The sequence below is a fragment of the Bubalus bubalis genome, chromosome 17, assembly GCF_019923935.1.
Source record: "Bubalus bubalis isolate 160015118507 breed Murrah chromosome 17, NDDB_SH_1, whole genome shotgun sequence".
In the NCBI taxonomy this organism is placed as follows: Eukaryota; Metazoa; Chordata; class Mammalia; order Artiodactyla; family Bovidae; genus Bubalus; species Bubalus bubalis.
In genome coordinates, this window is record NC_059173.1 from 64022745 (window position 1) to 64045075 (window position 22331).

The 22331-nt window shown below is 39.2% G+C and overlaps 1 protein-coding gene across 1 annotated transcript in view; it reads right to left on the bottom strand.

Moving 5' to 3' along the window:
- The window catches only part of IQCM (IQ motif containing M), a 488337-nt gene that overhangs the window by 215641 nt on the left and 250365 nt on the right, over positions 1-22331 (bottom strand). The window contains exon 9 of the mRNA XM_044930386.2: positions 4763-4961. Within this exon, the coding sequence (XP_044786321.2) occupies positions 4763-4961 (199 nt within the window). The remainder of the gene's footprint in view (positions 1-4762; positions 4962-22331) is intronic.

Sequence of the window (22331 nt, forward strand, 5' to 3'; positions counted from 1 at the left end):
AGGGAATGAAATGATTTGGGCTTTGCTGGGGCACAGGGTATTAATGAAAAAGTGTCATGTGATGAGCCTGGACAGCGGGAAAAGGCCAGACCAAGGAGCTCGTGTGTGCTGTATAATACAGAATTCATAGTTCATCTGATAAGCAATATGGAGCCATCAAAAGACTATAAGGAATAGAATAAGGTCATCAGAGTGCACTTTCCTCCACTGCACATGACAGATTAGACGGGAGTAGGTCTACAGGCAGGGAGACCAATTAGGAGACTACTGCAGTTCTCCATGTGAGGGGGTGATGAATAGGAGATCTGGCAAGAGCCCGTGAGGAAGAGCAGCGTAAGAAATATTAAAGAAGTGGTGGCCAACTGAATACGGAAGTGAGCAAGTTGAAGGAGACTAAGAAAACTCCAGGTGTATAGCTTGGACAATGGGTGCTGGGTGAGTTCACCAAAATAGGTAGTACAGGAAAGGAAGAGGTTTGTGGAATAAGAAAATGAGTTCATTTAAGGCTCTGTGGAGTCTGATTTAACTACAGACCTTGCAAACAAGCAATTAAATGCCTCAATCTGGAGCTAGAGAGACCAGCCTGGGATACGGCTTTAGATTAGATTAGGGAGCAATTAGCCATAAAGTAGGTCAGTGGTATAATATGTAGAATAAGCATGGGCTTTGGGGTCAGACAAAGGTTTGAATTCTAGCTTGGTCACTTACCAGCAGTGCAACTCTGGTCAAATGCCTTAATTTCTCTGAGCACAAGTTTCTTTACATATAAAATGAATATAGCAGCTACTTCACACAATGAGCGAAAGATTAGCTATACGGAATGTTTTACTTCAAAGTTTTACATGCTTTATCCTATATAATCATCAGAACTACAAATGTATGTTCTATGTATATATTTGCTCAAACTCCAGGAGATAATGAAGGACAGAGAGCTGTTGTGCTACAGTCCATGGGGTCACAAAGAGTCAGACACAACTTAGCAACTGAACAATAAAATGTACATATTAATGAGTGTATACATATACATACAGAGACAGGCAAATGGATTATGCACTAACAGCATCTCAATGTTCTCAGAGAAATGTATTCAGGATGTACAGTACAAGGTCATTTGAGAGGGCTCCTCACAGAAAATCAAGCAATTCAGGTGGGCACTCCTGACCTACTCTTTCATTTCTAGCTGGTTTTCTAAATTTCTTTATTGGTAGACTTCAGGTGAGAATATGTTTGGATTTCTCTCAAAGGTTCACCAAAATCCATCCATTCAGATTCTCCTGCATTTGCCCAGCCAAAATAGGTCCTTATGATTTATTTGGACTGTCAGGACTGCTATTTATAAAAGTTGCTAGGTGGATATGTGTGGTTTCTTTTTAAGGTAAAGGTTTATGCTCTGCAGGAGTACCCAGGAGTAAAAGAAGTAGAAAGTTGCTTTAAACAGAGAATGAGCATATAGCATAGGAGAAACAAAACCAGTGCAAAGATAGGTGTTCTGAGCCTTAGGGTAAAAGTAGTCCCAGGACTGTTGCGTTAAGGATAAGCCAGGCATTTGTTCACAGTCTCCAGCTTGACACAATCTGCAACTGTCATAAGAGAAGATTATTCATAACAATTTTTTAAACCAAAGAACTTTATTTTGGAAAAATCATAGGTATATTGACCAGGTTACTATTCAAAAGTCTGTTAATTGAATGTAAATGTGCACTGATGAATGAATGGATAAAGAAGCTATGGATTATACATAATGTATGTGCTCACTCAGTCATCTCGGACTCTTTTCTACCCCATGGACTATAGCCCGCCAGGCTCCTCTGTCCATGGGATTTTTCCAGGCAAGACTACTGGAGTGGGTTGCCATTTATTCCTCCAGGGGATCTTCCCGACCCAGAGATTGAACACACGTCTCCTGCCTCTCCTGCATTAGCAGGCAGACACTTTACCACTGAGCCATGTGGAAAGCCCCATACATATAATGTTTTATATTATATATATACATAAAGCACATATATATTTATATATGATATATGTTTTATATATAATTATACATAATCATATATATAATCACATGACTATATATATAACTATATATATTATGTTTATATAATATATACTATATTATATATATTAAGCATATATAATATGTATTATATATAATGAGACATTAGTGGAAAAAAAAGAATGAAATCTTGCCACTTCTGACAACATAGTTGATAACAGGATGGCACTAGGGGATTTTTTTTCCTTTTTTTTTTTTTTTTTTTGACCTAGAGGATATTATGCTAAGTGAAATAAGTCAGGTCAGGTCAGATCGGATCAGATCAGTGGCTCAGTCGTGTCCGATTCTGCGACCCCATGAATCGCAGCACGCCAGGCCTCCCTGTCCATCACCAACTCCCAGAGTTCACTCAGACTCACATCCATCGAATCAGTGATGCCATCCAGCCATCTCATCCTCTGTTGTCCTCTTCTCCTCCTGCCCCCAATCCCTCCCAGCATCAGAGTCTTTTCAATGAGTCAACTCTTCGCATGAGGTGGCCAAAGTACTGGAGTTTCAGCTTCAGCATCATTTCTTCCAAAGAAATCCCAGGGCTGATCTCCTTTAGAATGGACTGGTTGGATCTCCTGGCAGTCCAAGGAACTCTCAAGAGTCTTCTCCAACACCACAGTTCAAAAGCATCAATTCTTCGGTGCTCAGCCTTCTTCACAGTCCAACTCTCACATCCATACATGACCACTGGAAAAACCATAGCCTTGACTAGAGAAACCTTTGTTGGCAAAGTAATATCTCTGCTTTTGAATATGCAATCTAGGTTGGTCATAACTTTCCTTCCAAGGAGTAAGCGTCTTTTAATTTCATGGCTGCAGTCACCATCTGTGGTGATTTTGGAGCCCCCAAAAATAAAGTTTGACACTGTTTCCACTGTTTCCCCATCTATTTCCCATGAAGTGATGGGACCAGATGCCATGATCTTAGTTTTCTGGATGTTGAGCTTTAAGCCAACTTTTTCACTCTCCACTTTCACCTTCACCAAGAGGCTTTTTAGTTCCTCTTCACTTTCTGCCATAAGGGTGGTGTCATCTGCATATGTGAGGTTATTGATATTTCTCCTGGCAATCTTGATTCCAGCTTGTGTTTCTTCCAGTCCAGCATTTCTCATGATGTACTCTGCATAGAATTTAAATAAACAGGGTGACAATATACAGCCTTGACGTACTCCTTTTCCTATTTGGAACCAGTCTGTTGTTCCATGTCCAGTTCTAACTGTTGCTTCCTGACCTGCATACAAATTTCTCAAGAGGCAGATCAGGTGGTCTGGTATTCCCATCTCTTGCAGAATTTTCCATAGTTTATTGTGATCCACACAGTCAAAGGCTTTGGCATAATCAATAAAGCAGAAATAGATGTTTTTCTGGAACTCTCTGGCTTTTTCTATGATCCAGCAGATGTTGGCAATTTGATCTCTGGTTCCTCTACCTTTTCTAAAACCAGCTTGAACATCTGGAAGTTCACGGTTCACGTATTGCTGAAGCCTGGCTTGGAGAATTTTGAGCATTACTTTACTAGCGTGTGAGATGAGTGCAATTGTGCAGTAGTTTGAGCATTCTTTGGCATTGGCTTTCTTTGGGATTGGAATGAAAACTGACCTTTTCCAGTCCTGTGGCCACTGCTGAGTTTTCCATATTGGCTGGCATATTGAGTGCAGCACTTTCACAGCATCATCTTTCAGGATTTGGAATAGCTCAACTGGAATTCCATCACCTCCACTAGCTTTGTTCGTAGTGATGCTTTCTAAGGCCCACTTGACTTCACATTCCAGGATGTCTGGCTCTAGGTGAGTGATCACACCATCATGATTATCTGGGTCGTGAAGATCTTTTTTGTACAGTTCTTCTGTGTATTCTTGCCATCTCTTCTTAATATCTTCTGCTTCTGTTAGGTCCATACCATTTCTGTCCTTTATCGAGCCCATCTTTGAAGATAGAGGAAGACAAATACTGCATGATTTCACTAATGAACAAATAGAACAGAAAAAAAGTCATATATACACACAGGTTTTTGCCAGAGGAGAGGGAATCCAAGGAGGAAGAGAAACAGATAACAGAGATTAAGAGGTATAAACTTACAGTTGTATATGAGTCAGGGTATGAAATGTACAGTATGGAGAATATACTCAGTAATTATATGATACCTTTGTATGGTGACAAATGATAACTAGACTTGTTGTGGTGATCAGTTTGAAATATATAGAAGAATCAAATCCTCTGTTGTATAACAGGAATTAACATAGTGTTATAGGCCAATTACACCTCAGAAACAAATAAAAAGGCAAATAAACAAACTCATAGTAAAAGACATCAGATGTGTGGTTACCAGAGGCACGAGGCAGGGGAAGGGGAAATCAGCTGAAGGCAGGGAAAAGGTACAAACTTCCAGTTATAAGATAAATAAGTACTAGGGATGTAATGTATGACATGATAAATATAACCAACACTGCTATATGTTATATATGAAAGCTGTTAAGAGAGGAGAACCTAAGAGCTCTCATCATGAGGAAATTTTTTTTCTATTTCTTAATTTTGTATCTATAGGAGATGATGAATGTTAATTAAACTCATCGTGGTAAGTCATTTTATGATGCATGTAAGTTGAATCATTATTCTGTATACTTTAAACTAGTACAGTTCTATATGTCAGTTATATCTCAGTAAAACTGGGAGAACAAAGAATTTTTAAACACATTATAATATTCAATATATGCTTTACCTTGGTCATTATTCTTTGGAATCTTTTGCGTTCGAGCCACCCTCTGACAAATGCCTGCATGATGGTGACCATTTTAATTATGTTTTTGGTTATTGCAAATTTTTTTCTTCCTCGGAACACTTGGAAGATCTCTATGTGTGGTCCAATTCTTTTAACTTTATTGTCAATTTTATCACTTTTACTAAGAATGGATTTGGGGCTAAAAATAAAATATAAAATTTCTTATTATAGTTAATAAGAAAAACAAACTTCTAAAAAGTCTTAAATTCAATTTCATAATGAATATAATGAAATAGAAAATACACTGTAATTAGCACATAGAATTTCATGTGTGTGTGTATATATATATGTATATCATCTGAACATTCCAATAGAGTTCTCCAAAGAAGGTTGAATATGTCAAAATCAATAAAACATACATAAATTGACCTTCTGATGAAATGAAACCTAAAAGACAGTGAATCTGTCAACGTTTATCCACAAGTATTCAAAAGAGAGATACAGTGTCTAAGGAACAAAATATTTTCATATGACAAGGCACATTAGTAAAAATAACTTTCCTGTCCCAGAAGCTATTTTAAACTAAAGACTGCTGCAAAATTATTCAGCACTGATTCTCTGCTTACCAAACTCCTCTGAAAAGTAATTTTATTTTCCAAATGCTTCCAGTTGAGAGGCAGGGTACGTATTGATAGAGCCATGGACTACAGGATCACGGAAGTGAGTGATCCTACTGGAAAACAGGACAAGCCTTGCAACGCTGATACGGACGGCCCCTGCAGCTGTGAGGACTGCGTGAGAAGACCTTCTGCATGAGCAGTCTGTGACCTTGGTACTCTTCTGTCTGCTTTTTTCCCTTGTATATCTTTTGTATTTTTTACATGGTAGTCAGGTTTTCAAAGTCTTCCAAAGTTCAAAGTGTAGTTTCCTTGAAATTTTTAGCATACAAACATCTGTTTCTCCTCTTAATTGCTTTTGCTTCTGCATCTTTCACAGCTGGAGTTCCAATGAGATAGCCAGGTCATTTCACACACCAGACCTGAGTCTCGCCCTACAAAGTGCACTGTGCATAGACTTCTAAATCCCAGACCCAACTTTCTTGATTCCCGGAGTGAATATCATTGACTGTTTCTACAATTTTCTTCACCAGATCTGTTTTGATATTGGCATTAAGCTGGCTCTTACAGACTCCTGTTCTAGTTTGCACATGATCATTATTTTTCTTCCCCTGGTGACTAAAATGTTGGAAGTCTGATTTCGATTATTGACTCCAGTCATCTAGTCTCTGTTGGGTGGTAGATAGTAGATAACAGGGGATCTTTTTTCCATTTGTTTCTTCTGTTAGTTTGTCTTGAAACTTGTGGTATCTTTCTAATATGCCTTGTATTATCAGTATACCTAAAATCAAGTTTCCCCTGTGGCTCAGCGGTAAAGAATCTACCTGTAATGCAGGAGACACATCCCTGGGTCAGAAAGATCCCCTGGAGAAGGAAATAGCAACCCACTCCACTATTTTTGCCTGGAGAACCCCATGGACAGAGGAGCCTGGCGGGCTATAGTCCATGGGGTCAAAAAGAATCAGACACAACTTAGCAACTAAACAACTACAACAAAACCTAAAATCATTTGAGATACTTTTGTACCCACTAGATTGGAGATCAGCTCCAGATCAGGAAATTCACAAGTATTCTTTGACGATCCTTCTTGACTCTTGGACCTTCCTACACCAAAGTAGCCACTACTGACCAGTGAGATTTGCTCAAGCACAGAAAACTGTCCTCTGGATTTACTTTTGATCTAAAGCTAAATACACAGAACTGAGGCTAGCATTTCTCTCTGTTTGTGTATACAAATAAACATTGTCCTGTCTTTGCAAAAGAAAGGAAGTTAGAAGGGAGGAGCCAAGATGGCAGAGGTATAGGACGGGGTCTCCCCCACAAGTTCATCAAAAGAGCATTTAAACGCGAGTAAATTCCACAAAACAACTTCTGAATGCTGGCAGAGGACATCAGGCACCCAGAAAAGCAACCCAAGTGAGGTAGGAAAAAATATAAAAGACAAAAAAAGAGACAAAAAAGGGAGGGACGGAGTTCCGTCCCAGGAAGGGAGTCTTAAAAAGAGAGAAGTTTCCAAACACCAGGAAACCTTCTCACTGCCGAATCTGTGCCAAGCTTTGGAAGCACAGAGGGCAACATAACAGGGAGAAAAAATAAATAAACAATTAAAACTCGCAGATTGTGAGCCCTACAGTAACTCCCCCAGCGGAGAAGCAGTGCAGATGCCTGCACACACTATTAGCAAGCGGGGGCTGGGCAGGGAGGCACGGCGCGGGCTGCATCGCTTAGAGTAAGAACCTGGCCCAAATATCCTCAGCGCTATCTGAGCGAAATAATTTGGGCTAGCAAACCAGACTGTGGGATATCTACCACGCAAAAAGCCAGCCCTAACCTAAGACACCGCCAGGCCCGCGCACGGAACAAAGGACTGAACAGAGATAGCCGGCTGCAGACCTTCCCCCTCCGGTGACAGGCAGCCAGAGCCGGAAGGGTGCAATCGCAGCCCCAGAGAGACACTATCTATAAAACTGTAAGCAGGCTTCTTTGCTAACTAAAACTTCTTTGGGGTCTGGACGGTCAACATCTGCCTGAGAAGGTGCGCCGGTTTTACACCCAGATAACCGAGTGGTGGGGAGGCGATAAGTCGCAGCAGTGGCTCTCGACAAACACCTCATCACCTGAGCTGCTCGGATCTGGGAAGAGCACAAAACACAGGCCCAACCGAGTCTGCGCCTCTGAGGACTACCTGAGTGCCTGAACCTGAGTGGCTTGAACCTGGGAGGTGCATGCAGCCCAGGGCCGGCCTCGGATGGTTCCCGGCGGAACAACCTAGAGCCCGAGCAGTGTGGGCAGGGAGGCTACACGCGCCGTGAGCGGGGGCAGACCCAGTGTGGCTGAGGCACTGCGAGCGCACGCCAGTGTTATCTGTTTGCAGCATCCCTCCCTCCCTCCCCACAGCGCGGCTGAACAAGTGAGCCTAAATAAAAAAAAAAAAAGTGTTCTCCACCGTCCCCTTTGTGTCAGGGCGGGAACCAGACACTGAAGAGACCAGCAAACAGAAGAAGCTATAATAGAGGGAACAGCCTTAGAAGCTACAGGCCATAGATTAAAACCCTGTGGTTACTACCGACTACATAGGAAGGGGCCTATAGATCTTGAGAAATATAAGTCGGACCAAGGAACTAGCCAAAAATGAACTGAACCCACAATACTCACAACAAAACTAGAGAAAATCCTAGATATATTTTTACGATCATTCTTTCTTTCTTTTTTTTTTTAATTTTTAAAAAAAATATTAAGTCCTCTATTGTTCCTTTAATTTTCACTTTTATAACCTATTACTTTGCAAAATAAAAAAGACCCTATTTTTTTTCTTCAGCAAATTTCAGATATATTTTTTTTTATAATTTTTTGACCTTGTTTTTTTTTTTTTTTCTTCTTTTCTTTAACATTGTATTTTTGAAATTCCAAACTCTACTCTAGATTTTTAATTTTAGCTTTTTGGTATATGTTATAATTTTGTACCTATAGTTTTTTTTATAATTTCTGTGACTTTTTTTTTCCTCTGTTTCTTTCTCTTCTTCTTTTATATAACATTGTATATCTGAAATTCCAAACTCTACTCTAGATTTTTAATTTATGCTTTTTGGTATTTGATATCAATTTTGTACCTGTATTTTCTTTATAATTTTTGTGACATTGTTTGTTTTTGTTTGTTTGTTTGTTTCTCTCTTTATTTTTCTTCTTTTTTTTTTAACATTGTATTTTTGAAATTCCAAACTCTACTCTAGATTTTTAACTTTTGCTTTTTGGTATTAGTTATCAATTTTGTACCTATATTTTCTTTATAATTTTCGCAACCTTGTTTGTTTTTGTTTGTTAGTTTTTTCTCTCTTTCTTTTCCTCCTTCTTTTCTTTAACATCCTATTATTGAAATTCAACATCGTATTTTTGAAATTCCAAACTCTACTCTAGATTTTTAATTTTTGCTTTTATGTATTTGCTACCAATTTTGTACCTTTAAGAACCTAATCTTCAAGTACCCATTTTTCACTAGGGAGCGAGATTACTGGCTTGACTGCTCTCTCTCCCTTTGGACTCTCCTTTTTCTCCACCAGGTCGCCTGTATCTCCTCCCTAACCCCTCTCTACTCTACCCAACTCTGTGAATTTCTGTGCATTCCAGACGGTGGAGAACACTTAGGGAACTGATTACTGGCTGGATCTGTCTCCCTCCTTTTCATTCCCCCCTTTTATCCTTCTGGCCACCTTTGTCTCCTTCCTCCTTCTTCTCTTCTCTGTATAACTCTGTGAACATCTCTGAGCGGTCCAGTTGTGGAGTGCACATAAGGAAGTGATTACTGGCTAGGCCACTCTCTCCACTATTGATTCCACCTCATCTCATTTGGGTCACCTCTAACTCCCTCCTCCCTCTTCTCTTCTCCATGTAATGCTGTGAACCTCTCTGGGTGACTCTCACAGTAGAGAAACTTTTCATCTTTAACGTAGATGTTTTATCAATGGTGCTATACAGAAGGAGAAGTTTTGAAACTACTATAAAAATAAGACCAATAACTGGAAGCAGGAGGCTTAAGTCCAAACCCTGACTCCAGGGAACTCCTGACTCCAAGAAACATTAATTGACAGGAGCTCATCAAACGCCTCCATACCAACACTGAAACCAAGCACCACACAAGGGCCTACAAGTTCCAGGGCAAGACATATCAAGCAAATTCTCCAGCAACAAAGGAACACAGCCCTTAGCTTCAAGATACAGGCTGCCCAAAGTCACCCCAAAACGACAGACATCTCATAACTCATTACTGGACACTTCATTGCACTCCAGAAGGAAGAAATACAGCTCCACCCACCAGAACACCGACACAAGCTTCCCTAACCAGGAAACCTTGACAAGCCACCTGTACAAACCCACACACAGCGAGGAAATGCCACAATAAAGAGAACTCCACAAACTGCCAGAATACAGAAAGGACACCCCAAACTCAGCAATTTAAACAAGATGAAGAGACAGAGGAATAGCCAGCAGATAAAGGAACAGGATAAATGCCCACCAAACCAAACCAAAGAGGAAGAGATAGTGGATCTACCTGATAAAGAATTCCGAATAATGATAGTGAAATTGATCCAAAATCTTGAAATTAAAATGGAATCACAGATAAATAGCCTGGAGACAAGGATTGAGAAGATGCAAGAAAGGTTTAACAAGGACCTAGAAGAAATAAAAGAGAGTCAATATATAATGAATAATGCAATAAATGAAATTAAAATCACTCTGGAGGCAACAAATAGTAGAATAACAGAGGCAGAAGATAGGATTAGTGAGTTAGAAGATAGAATGGTAGAAATAAATGAATCAGAGAGGATAAAAGAAAAACGAATTAAAAGAAATGAGGACAATCTCAGAGACCTCCAGGACAATATTAAATGCTACAACATTCGAATCATAGGGGTCCCAGAAGAAGAAGACAAAAAGAAAGACCATGAGAAAATACTTGAGGAGATAATAGTTGAAAACTTCCCTAAAATGGGGAAGGAAATAATCACCCAAGTCTAAGAAACCCAGAGAGTCCCAAACAGGATAAACCCAAGGCAAAACACCCCAAGACACATATTAATCAAATTAACAAAGATCAAACACAAAGAACAAATATTAAAAGCAGCAAGGGAAAAACAACAAATAACACACAAGGGAATTCCCATAAGGATAACAGCTGATCTTTCAATAGAAACTCTTCAAGCCAGGAGGGAATGGCAAGACATACTTAAAATGATGAAAGAAAATAACCTACAGCCCAGATTATTGTACCCAGCAAGGATCTCATTCAAGTATGAAGGAAAAATCAAAAGCTTTTCAGACAAGCAAAAGCTGAGAGAATTCTGTACCACCAAACCAGCTCTCCAACAAATACTAAAGGATAGTCTCTAGACAGGAAACACAAAAATGGTGTATAAATTCAAACCCAAAACAATAAAGTAAATGGCAACGGGATCATACTTATCAATAATTACCTTAAACGTAAATGGGTTGAATGCCCCAACCAAAAGACAAAGACTGGCTGAATGGATACAAAAACAAGACCCCTACATATGTTGTCTACAAGAGACCCACCTCAAATCAGGGGACACATACAGACTGAAAGTGAAGGGCTGGAAAAAGATTTTCCATGCAAATAGGGACCAAAAGAAAGCAGGAGTAGCAATACTCATATCAGATAAAATAGACTTTAAAGAAGAAGTAAAACTCTCACTATTTGCAGATGACATGATCCTCTACATAGAAAACCCTAAAGACTCCACCAGAAAATTACTAGAACCAATCAATGACTATAGTAAAGTTGCAGGATATAAAATCAACACACAGAAATCCTTTGCATTCCTATACACTAATAATGAGAAAACAGAAAGAGAAATTAAGGAAACAATTCCATTCACCATTGCAACGGAAAGAATAAAATACTTAGGAATATATCTACCTAAAGAAACTAAAGACCTATATATAGAAAACTATAAAACACTGGTGAAAGAAATCAAAGAGGACACTAATAGATGGAGAAATATACCATGTTCATGCATTGGAAGAATCAATATAGTGGAAATGAGTATACTACCCAAAGCAATTTATAGATTCAATGCAATCCCTATCAAGCTACCGACGGTATTCTTCACAGAGCTAGAACAAATAATTTCACAATTTGTATGGAAATACAAAAAACCTCGAATAGCCAAAGCAATCTTGAGAAAGAAGAATGGAACTGGAGGAATCAACCTACCTGACTTCAGGCTCTATTACAAAGCCACAGTTATCAAGACAGTATGGTACTGGCACAAAGACAGAAATATTGATCAGTGGAACAAAATAGAAAGCCTGGAGATAAATCCACACACCTATGGACACCTTATCTTTGACAAAGGAGGCAAGAATATACAATGGATTAAAGACAATCTCTTTAACAAGTGGTGCTGGGAAATCTGGTCAACCACTTGTAAAAAAATGAAACTAGAACACTTTCTAACACCATACACAAAAATAAACTCAAAATGGATTAAAGATCTCAACATAAGACCAGAAACTATAAAACTCCTAGAGGAGAACATAGGCAAAACACTCTCCGACATACATCACAGCAGGATCCTCTATGACCCACCTCCCAGAATATTGGAAATAAAAGCAAAACTAAACAAATGGGACCTAATTAAACTTAAAAGCTTCTGCACATCAAAGGAAACTATAAGCAAGGTGAAAAGACAGTCTTCAGAATGGGAGAGAAAAATAGCAAATGAAGCAACTGACAAACAACTAATCTCAAAAATATACAAGCAACTCCTACAGCTCAACTCCAGAAAAATAAATGACCCAATCAAAAAATGGGCCAAAGAACTAAATAGACATTTCTCCAAAGAAGACATACAGATGGCTAACAAACACATGAAAAGATGCTCAACATCACTCATTATCAGAGAAATGCAAATCAAAACCACTATGAGGTACCATTTCACACCAGTCAGAATGGCTGCGATCCAAAAGTCTACAAGTAATAAATGCTAGAGAGGGTGTGGAGAAAAGGGAACCCTCTTACACTGTTGGTGGGAATGCAAACTAGTACAGCCACTATGGAGAACAGTGTGGAGATTCCTTAAAAAACTGGAAATAGAACTGCCTTATGATCCAGCAATCCCACTGCTGGGCATACACACTGAGGAAACCAGAAGGGAAAGAGACACGTGTACCCCAATGTTCATCGCAGCACTGTTTATAATAGCCAGGACATGGAAGCAACCTAGATGTCCATCAGCAGATGAATGGATAAGAAAGCAGTGGTACATATACACAATGGAGTATTACTCAGCCATTAAAAAGAATACATTTGAATCAGTTCTAAGGAGGTGGATGAAACTGGAACCCATTATACAGACTGAAGTAAGCCAGAAAGAAAAACACCAATACAGTATACTAATGCATATATGGAATTTAGAAAGATGGTAACAATAACCCTGTGTATGAGACAGCAAAAGAGACACTGATGTATAGAACAGTCTTATGGACTCTGAGGGAGAGGGAGAGAGTGGGAAGATTTGGGAGAATGGCATTGAAACATGTACAATATCATGTATGAAACGAGTTGCCAGTCCAGGTTCGATGCACGATACTGGATGCTTGGGGCTAGTGCACTGGGATGACCCAGAGGGATGGTATGGGGAGGGAGGAGGGAGGAGGGTTCAGGGTGGGGAACACATGTATACCTGTGGCAGATTCATTTTGATATTTGGCAAAACTAATACAATTTTGTAAAGTTTAAAAATAAAATAAAATTAAAAAAAAAAAGAAAGGAAGTTAGCCTTGTACGATGTTCATATAACAGTAGTTCTTTTGTATCTTTGGTTGGTTCTTTCATTATCTCTCTTGAGAAAACTTCTGTAGATTGAGTCAAAAATACAACATGTTGTGCTGGAGAGAAATATTTAAATAGACAAAGCTACCAGAAAAGGCATAGAAAATAAAGCAAAGTTTTCTTTTTGGTTGTTTAAATTAAGACTGATTTTGAATAGCTCATAAAACAGGGAGCTCTGCCTTCTAAGAGTATTTTTGCTCTGTTATATCAATTTTTATGAACAGGCCTCCATGTATGAGATAAACTGGAAATGCAAATAAAATAGAAATGGTTACTTCTGACTTGTTCGGAGTTTTAAGACCTATTGTGAAATCAAAAGGATTTTGAGTTCATGACTTTTTTTCCTTTTTCTCAGAAGAAATAAGAGAAGTCTTAGAGAAACACATAAATGAGCCAACTTTATGGTCAAACTTATACGTTCTAACAATAATGTGTAAATAAATCTTAAAGGGACATATACACCTGACCATAAGGTGATGTGTGATGTGTATTGTTAAAGTACCAGCAGTGGTCACAGGCGCTCTGCTCTTCTCCTAAGTTGCCTTGAATGGCACAGAATTCTTTGCCACATACTGAAAACTGTGGAAATGTTGGGGAAGCACACTGATTGAGACCACCCACCCCAGCCAGGCACCATAGTAACCATTTGCATGAGTTGTTTTACGACATGAGAACTAATAAGACAGGTACTAGTTCTGAAAGGAACACAGAACTAATAAGCCTCCACCAACTGGAAGAGTTCGGGAAAGGTCAAAAGGAGACACCATGTTTCCGACCACATCCCAGAATCCTTCTCTCTGACATCCATCTTGGCTGAACAAGGCGTGCACCACCAGGAAGGACTCTGAGTCAGAATGATTGGCTAAAGACAATCCAGAAACTAATCCCATCACCATGAAACCCAAGACTAGTCAAGTGGCAGAGCTGTTCTCCTGGGTTCCCTTACTCTCCTGCTCTCCACCCAGGTGCCCTTTCCCAGTGAAATCTCTTGCTTTGTCAGCACATGTGTCTCCTCGGACAATTCATTTCCGAGTGTTAGACAAGAACCTGGTTTCGGGCCCTGGAATGTGTCCCCCTTCCTGCAACAGAAGGGGGTTTGGGAGAGGGAGGGGGAGAACTGAAGTTAGTTATTTTGGTTAAAGGCTATAGTTAGCATGAATGATTAGAATAAGTGATTAAAAGCTATAGTTAACATGAGTGATTAGAATGAAATTAATTAAAAGAAAAAGGAAATGCAAAAATGTTTACAAAATGATGGATATGTTTTGTCTGCTTTTTAATCAATTGAAAAAGAAAAGGATTTATCTTGGGCCCTAGTCATATGGACTTTGATCAACAACACATCTCTAAACAATTGGAATGTTAAAAGAAACAGAAATTTGAAGCTGAAGAATAATTTATAGAAGACTTGATGGAAAGTGAATTATATTTACAAATAATGGGTTTGAAAAGAAGCTGTGAAATACACCAAATTTTGATAGTAGTTAGGTCAATTTGGCAATGGCACCCCACTCCAGTACTGTTGCCTGGAAAATCCCATGGACGGGGGAGCCTGGTGGGCTGCAGTCCATGGGGTCGTGTGGGGTTGGATACGAGTGAGCGACTTCACTTTCACTTTTCACTTTCATGCATTGGAGAAGGAAATGGCAACCCACTCCAGTGTTCTTGCCTGGAGAGTCCCAGGGATGGGGGAGCCTGGTGGGCTGCCATCCATTGGGTCTCACAGAGTTGGACACGACTGAAGCGACTTAGCAGCAGCAGCAGGTCAATTTGGATAAATTTAATCCTCAAATAGAGAAATGCTTGAGAATCTTTGACTATGAAATGTTGCATGGGTGGTACACACAAAAAAGTAAAATCAAAATTTGATTTTCTTTCTGTTACACTGAAAAAACTGATTTTTGAATAATAGTCTGCTCCTAATAGGAGAGGGGAAAAATCATTCAGGGCCTTTATTACAGTTTTCCTAGAAAGCAGAAATTCCTTACATCACACAAAAATAATTCTTATAAATACTTATACATTTTTTTCCTCTTCTTTGTGATCTACTTCTTACAAAATCTGGTATTCCTAATATTTAATGTGATTTGTGACTATGTTACTTTTTTTTTTTTTTTTTACTCTAAGGGCACCTATGACTTTTGTTGATACTTTGCAGCCTCTCAAAATTCTTTGCAATTCAAATTCTAATCCCATATTTAGAAACAAAAGCCTGCTGGTTCAAAACTCAAAATTCTTAAAGATCCAACTGTTTTAAATATGGTCTGAATAACCATAATTTTGGGCCAGTTACAGCCTGCCTGCTTTGCATTTCCTATAAAACTATAACCAACATTTACTAGCCCAAGACAAGACAAACTTTGAGGCTATGAAAGACTTGAAGCCACTGTTGCCCATCAGAGTTCACTGCCCCAGAGACTCCCCTTCTTGCTGTGAGTGAAATCACCTAGACATGTAAGCCCCCCCTCCTCCACTCCCACAGGACGTCCCTTACTCTCGTCCCCTTCTGAATGGTGACTCCAGGTAGGTCTTCTGCTGTGAGGGACTTCCTGTCTCACAGCTGTCCATGTGAGCCAAATAAAGTGTGTTATGTGCCATTGTCACCCATGACCATATCTTTTCCTTGATTATTCTCATGATCCTGAACTCATTATAATGTCCACAGTTTACCTTAACTCAGCACTACTATATTGAAAGTTGTCTGATGGATCCAAGTCCGCACCACGAAAAGATACCAAAGAAAAATCTCCTTAAGTTAAATATATAACAACTAAAATATTATTAATATAAATATATTAGGAGCACACTTTGTGGTAAACTGATTGCATTGATGGCTAATTAATGCCCCTTTATGTTCCTATCTTTGCAATGTGATTTTACAGCCCCACCCATCAGGTGGGGAATCAAGCTACCCACCCAAGAATCTAGGTTAGCCCTGTGAACTGCTTTGACCAAAAGAATTCAATGGAAGTGATGCTATGCCAGTTCTTAGCATGTGCCACTAGAGGCCTTACACAGTTCCATTCTCCTGGAACTCTTCATGTACATGAGAACAAGCCAACAAGCCTCTAAAGAATGAGAGACCACAGGAGAACAGACAAGAGTGGCCCATTGAGTGATCCCTGATGGTATCAGCTGAGTACGGACCACATCATCAGAAGTGCCTCATGAGAAATAACAGTTGCTGTTTTCAATTACTACACTCTGTGATGTTATTGTAGCAATGAATCACTGATGCACATACTCATGTTTATACACACAGGGTAATACAGTAACTGTCGGATTGATTTTTTTTTTTTAATATTTTATTTCAGAGGTAAATTATCTCTGTCAAGTAGTGACACTCATGACCAAGATTTTATGGGATGACTTTTAAAAAGAAAAACTTGAGGGTTGCCAGTGTGAATAGTATGTTCTTATTTTGAGATGTATGTGTGTGTGTGTGTTAGGGAAATAAAATAGAGGTGGTCTTGTTTAGGCTTCAGAGACAAAGGAGCAGATCAGGCCACTTACCTTGCTTCTGACCCACCTAGACACTGCCCAGACTATTGCTGTGGGTGTCAGCCACAACTTCCCTGAGTGTTGGAAGAGAAACACAATAGATAGATAGGAAGCAGACCTTGGAATTTGTTAAGTCCCTAGAGGAGGTCTAACCAACCACTCCTTGGATTTAACAACATTCCAAGATCTGCAAAACAAAGCAAAGAGATAAAGAAAGTGAAGTCACTCAGTACTGTCCTACTCTTTGCGACCTTGTGGACTGTGGAGGAGCCCACCAGGCTCCTCTGTCCATAGGATTCTCCAGGCAAGAATACTGGAGTGGGTTGCCATTTCCTTCTCCAGGGGATCTTCCGGACCCAGGGATCGAACCCAGGTCTCCTGCATTGCAGGCAGACGCTTTATCCTCTGAGCCATAATAGCAGAGCTGCTGGGTTTTTGTTTTTTGTTTTTGCTCCTCAACTAATAATTGGTTTGTGGCCTGCGGATTATAAGTGGGGCCAAGAAACAGCAGTCCAAAGACTCACCCACGGAGTTCACACTGCCTGGGACCTTTTCCCAACTGGAACTCCAGACTGCTGTCACACAGAACTTCCCAGCGCTAAGTCTGGACGTCTGCAAATCCAATATGGTGATGTATATACTACTGCTCTCCTCTGCTGTTTCTATTTCTTGTTTTCTTTTAAGGTTAGTATATTGAAAGTAGACTAGATAGTTCTCTAATAAATATTTGTATAGTTTATTTGAATATAATGAGTGGCTCATTTTGTTAGCAAATCCTTTGAACCTGAGAAAAAAGTGAAAACTTTCGACAAAATCGCATGCTAAGTCACTTCAGTCTGATTCTTTGTGACCCCATGGACTATAGTCACCCAGGCTCCTCTGTCCATGGGATTCTTCAGGCAAGTATACTGGGGTGGGTTTCTGGGCCCTCCTGCAAGGGATCTTCCCAACCCAGGGATCAAACCCATGTCTCTTAGTCTCCTGCATTGGTAGGTGGGTTCTTTACCACTAGGGCCACCTTTGGTGAAGGTCATTCAGCCGTGTCTGACTCTTTGCAACCCCATGAACTATACAGTCCATGGAATTCTCTAAGCCAGAATACTATAGTGGGTAGCTTTTCCCTTCTTCCCAACCCAGGGATCGAACTCAGGTCTCCTGCACTGCAGGCGGATTCTTTACCAGCTGAGCCACAAGGGAAGCCCAAGAATATTGTAGTGGGTAGCTTATCCTTTCTCCAGCAGATCTTCCTGACCCAGGAATTGAACCAGGGTCTCCTGCATTATAGGCTGATTATTTACGAACTAAGCTATCAATGAAGTGGCCACCTGGGAAGCCCTGTTTCAAGGTGATCAGTGACTAAAGCCTTATGCAATGAATATGTATGTCTTCAATAGAGGATTCCACTTCTCTCCACTCTAATATTTCTGTTTATTATATCAAATACACACTAGACATATATTATTCCACTCAGACATAACTTCAACAAGTGTCTTCGACCTTTCTCTCACACTTGCCCAAAGTCCCTAATACAACTTATATGGGACTTATGTCCCCTGAAAGAAACACCGAAAGAATGATGGCCTTACAAAGAATATATTTTCTTAACAAGCTATAGTAGAAGGAGAAGACTTAGAGTACAGGCTTCTCAATTTATGATATGTATCACATGTATGATACTACAGCACTCCTCAACATTTTTTTTTGGCACTAGGGACTGGTTTTATGGAAGACAACTTTTCCACAGACCAAGATAGGGGATGGTTAGGATAATTCAAGCAAATTACACTTTTTGTGCATTTAGTTCCATTATTATTACATCAGCTCCACCTCAGATCATCAGGCATTAGATCCCAGATGTTGGGAACCCCAGTATAAAACCAAGAGAGGACAAAATTATGTCATGACTTCAGAAAGGTTGGCATTGGCAATCTCCAATCCTCAATGGTTTGGATAATTTGGGTGACTGACTTCAGGGTTTTTTTTTTCTTTCTTTCTTTGTTTCAGGGGTACTAAAAGACAGTCATACCACATGAACTGACTCTACTACATAAATGTTCAACTTCATGAAAAGTACAAGCATCAGCAGTAAGTAGATGAGATGAGGAAATGCATTACGACAGTCAGATAGATGGAGGCTCTAGAATTAGAGCATCAGTAGGAACTATCCTTTGCTTACTTCTTCAAATGTAATTTTTAAATTTATTAACCTTCATAAGGTCTTAAAACAGTTCTGATATGGAGAGAATTATCATTTTATAGATTTTACAGTTCTGATACAGAAAGAATTATCATTCTACAGATTCTCAGTCACTAAGGAGTATCTGTAAAACTCTTGGGCCAAAAGATATACAGTTATTCCAGGTATAAAATAAGTAAGTTCTACAGAAGTAATGTCCAGCACAGTTAGCAAATATAGTTAACAATATCATAGTGTATATTTGAAAGTTGCTAAGACAGTAGATCTTAAAAGTACTCATTACAGGAAAAAAACTGTGACTATATGAGATGATGGATGTTAACAAGACTTTCTATGATCATTTTGCTATACATTCAAATATTGAATCATTATGTTATACACCTGAAACTATAATGTGTCATTACATGTCAACTATATCTCAATTTTGAAAATTCTGTTAGAAAGTATTTATAAACATAAGTCATTAGAAACTAGGTATGAAACTAGTTCCCACCATAGAAGAGATTACACTGTTTGTCCCCAGGCCACCTCCTTTGAAAGTCACCCTATAAAGGTTGAGCAAGACCAGAGCTGAATAGCTTAACTGAAATCTTTCACTTGTGGTTTGACAAATCTATGATCAAGGTGTCAGATCAAAGAGTTTTCAGTGAGAGAAGAAATTAAGCAAGATTACATGTGAGAAAAGATACAATAAGTTAATTAGTAAGTTAATCATGTCTGAATATTAGACATTGAGCTTGGCAAACATTTGAACAGGGAATTTCCTTTCAACTGCTAATGCTTATACGATAATATATATTAAACACTAAATCAGTTTTAGAGTTTGGTTCAGATATTGCTACTAATTAGTTTTGGCTGATATTGAAGTATTTTGTATGCTCCATTTATAATAGCACTCTTCGCCCATCTGTTCATAGGTTGAAAGTGATTAAAGGATACTTACTTTGGCTGCTGTAAAAGTCAAATACTTTTTAAGCTGCAAATATGTGACAAAACCAGTTCAGGTTGCCAAGTTCAGAAATACATCAAAAGAGATTTGCGATGCCTCCCTGCCCCCAATTCCTCTTCCAACCTGCATTATCAAAAAGTAAATATCACCGCTTTCCTGATTAGACTAGCATGCCTGCTTTGTCCAAATGCTTTGCAATTTAGTTATAATTTACACAATTTACTCTGATTTGGATCCTCTGCTACCAAGCTGTGTTGAGGGCTTTCGTTTCCTGTACATGCAGCCTTGAAGAAGAAGCATGTGATGCTTTCGTGCTTTGAATGCTGGATCTGAAAGCAATCTGGCTAACAAGTGAAACAAGTTTGTGACCTACTTTAATACCCTATATGAGGTCTGTTCAGTTTAAAAACAATGCATTATATACAGCATGGGTGATAGAGATTTTTAAGAACAGGAAGGTAATACATTTCCACAAATAATATTGTCTCAGTATTATTTAATACTCCACTGGCAAATCTTCCCAAGGGGTTAGGACTTCATGCTAGCAAAACCTGCTCAATTCAAACATCAGAACTGAATTCCTGGCACTTTTTAAAAAGATGCAATCCTTCTGAAGTGGAAGATAACATCACTTAAATTGAGGCAAAATTTTTAAATAGTTTAAATATTTGAATGAGATGTGTTTCCTTCTGAGCTCTCCACACTCTTCTGTTCTGATCATTCCTCACAATGCTAGCCTGCCCCAACACAAAAAAATGAAGAGCCCTCCTTTTTGGATGTTGTTGTTCAGTCGCTAAGTCATGTCCAACTCTTCACAACCCCATGGACTGCAGCATGTCAGGCTTCCCTGTCCTTCACTATTTCCTGGAGTTTGCTCAAACTCATGTCCATTGAGTCAGTGATGCCATCTCATCCTCTGTTGCCCCTTCTCCTGCCTTCAATCTTTCCTAGCATCAGGGTCTTTTCCAATGAGTCAGTTCTTCACATCAGGTGGCCAAAGTACTGGAGCTTCAGCTGCAGTATCAGTCATTCCAATGAATATTCAGGGTTGATTTCCTTTAGAACTGGCTGGTTTGATCTCCTTGCAGTCCAAGGGACTCTCGAGAGTCTACTCCAGCACTACAGTTCAAAAGAATCAATTTTTCGGCGCTCAGCCTTCTTTACGGTCCAACTCGCACATCCATTCTAGTCCCTTTGACTAGATAAGACATTTGTCAGCAAAGTGATGCCTCTTTTTTAATATGCTGTGTAGGTTGGTCATAGCTTTTCTTCCAAGGAGCAACCATCTTTTAATTACATGGCAGCAGTCACCATCTGCAGTGATTTTGGAGCCAAATAGTCACTGTTTCCATTGTTTCCCCATCTATTTGCCATGAAGTTTATGGGACCAGATGTCATGATCTTAGTTCTTTAAATGTTGAGTTTTAAGCCACAGCAACCTCTAACTAGATCACATTAAAGGGTGGAGGCTGATAGTCTACTTAGAGCCTCTGAGGATACTTGTCTTCAACAGTTTATTACCTAAAGTGCTCTAACCAGCACCTATCCAGAAATGCAAATGACACAGTGACCTGGGAGGGTTTCTTCTCCCTACCCCACACCTGATTTTCCTAGGAAGACATTCTCCCAGTCCATCGGGCCATATCCCTGGAAAGATGCATTTTATTTTTGCTATTGCTGCTTAGTTTCAATTTTCCAACAGCTCTTCCTCAAAAAAAGAAAATTTTAAATCCCAAATTCAGTTCAAAAAATGAAATTATTCTTTCCTGCATGTATTAACTTTTTGGAGGAGCATGATTTATTATGAATCAAACCAAAATTATCATTTCACATCACAGACAGCCAAAAGGATAAACTGGATTTGTTCAAGTTTAATTGATTCTGCCTATATGGACAAGATAATCATGACACACTCCCAGGGAATTCTAATACAAGCATTTAAAACACCATTTTAATGTACATACATGTTTTTATCTGTAGGGCACTTTAAAAAAAATTACCCTGGAAGATGTCATAATGACTAGGGTGTTTATGCCAAAGGTGTAACGGGAGCTGATTTTTCTGTGACAGAGTGACCACAGTTGTCCATTTATCATGAGCTTATCTATGTGATAGGGAACATAATGAGTTATCTAGTCCTTCTCCCCAAATATTCATTTATTCCTCTTGGGGTAGTCCTTTGCTCGAAATCCAAACTTTAGTCAGTTATGGAGGAGAGCTGAATCTACTCACTGCCATCTGTCTCTCTCATCTCTGATCAGAAAGAACAATGACGATCAGTGCCTGTCCACAGATTATTTGTCCCTAGAATCCAGTTTTAGATAATGAAATAAATCCCCACAACAATTCAGGTGATTTTTAAAAACAACTTACGATATTATACTCAACCTGTTATTCCCAAACACCTATGTATTTTAGAGACCGTCATTTCCAGGAACTGGGGAGACCCTTGAGCA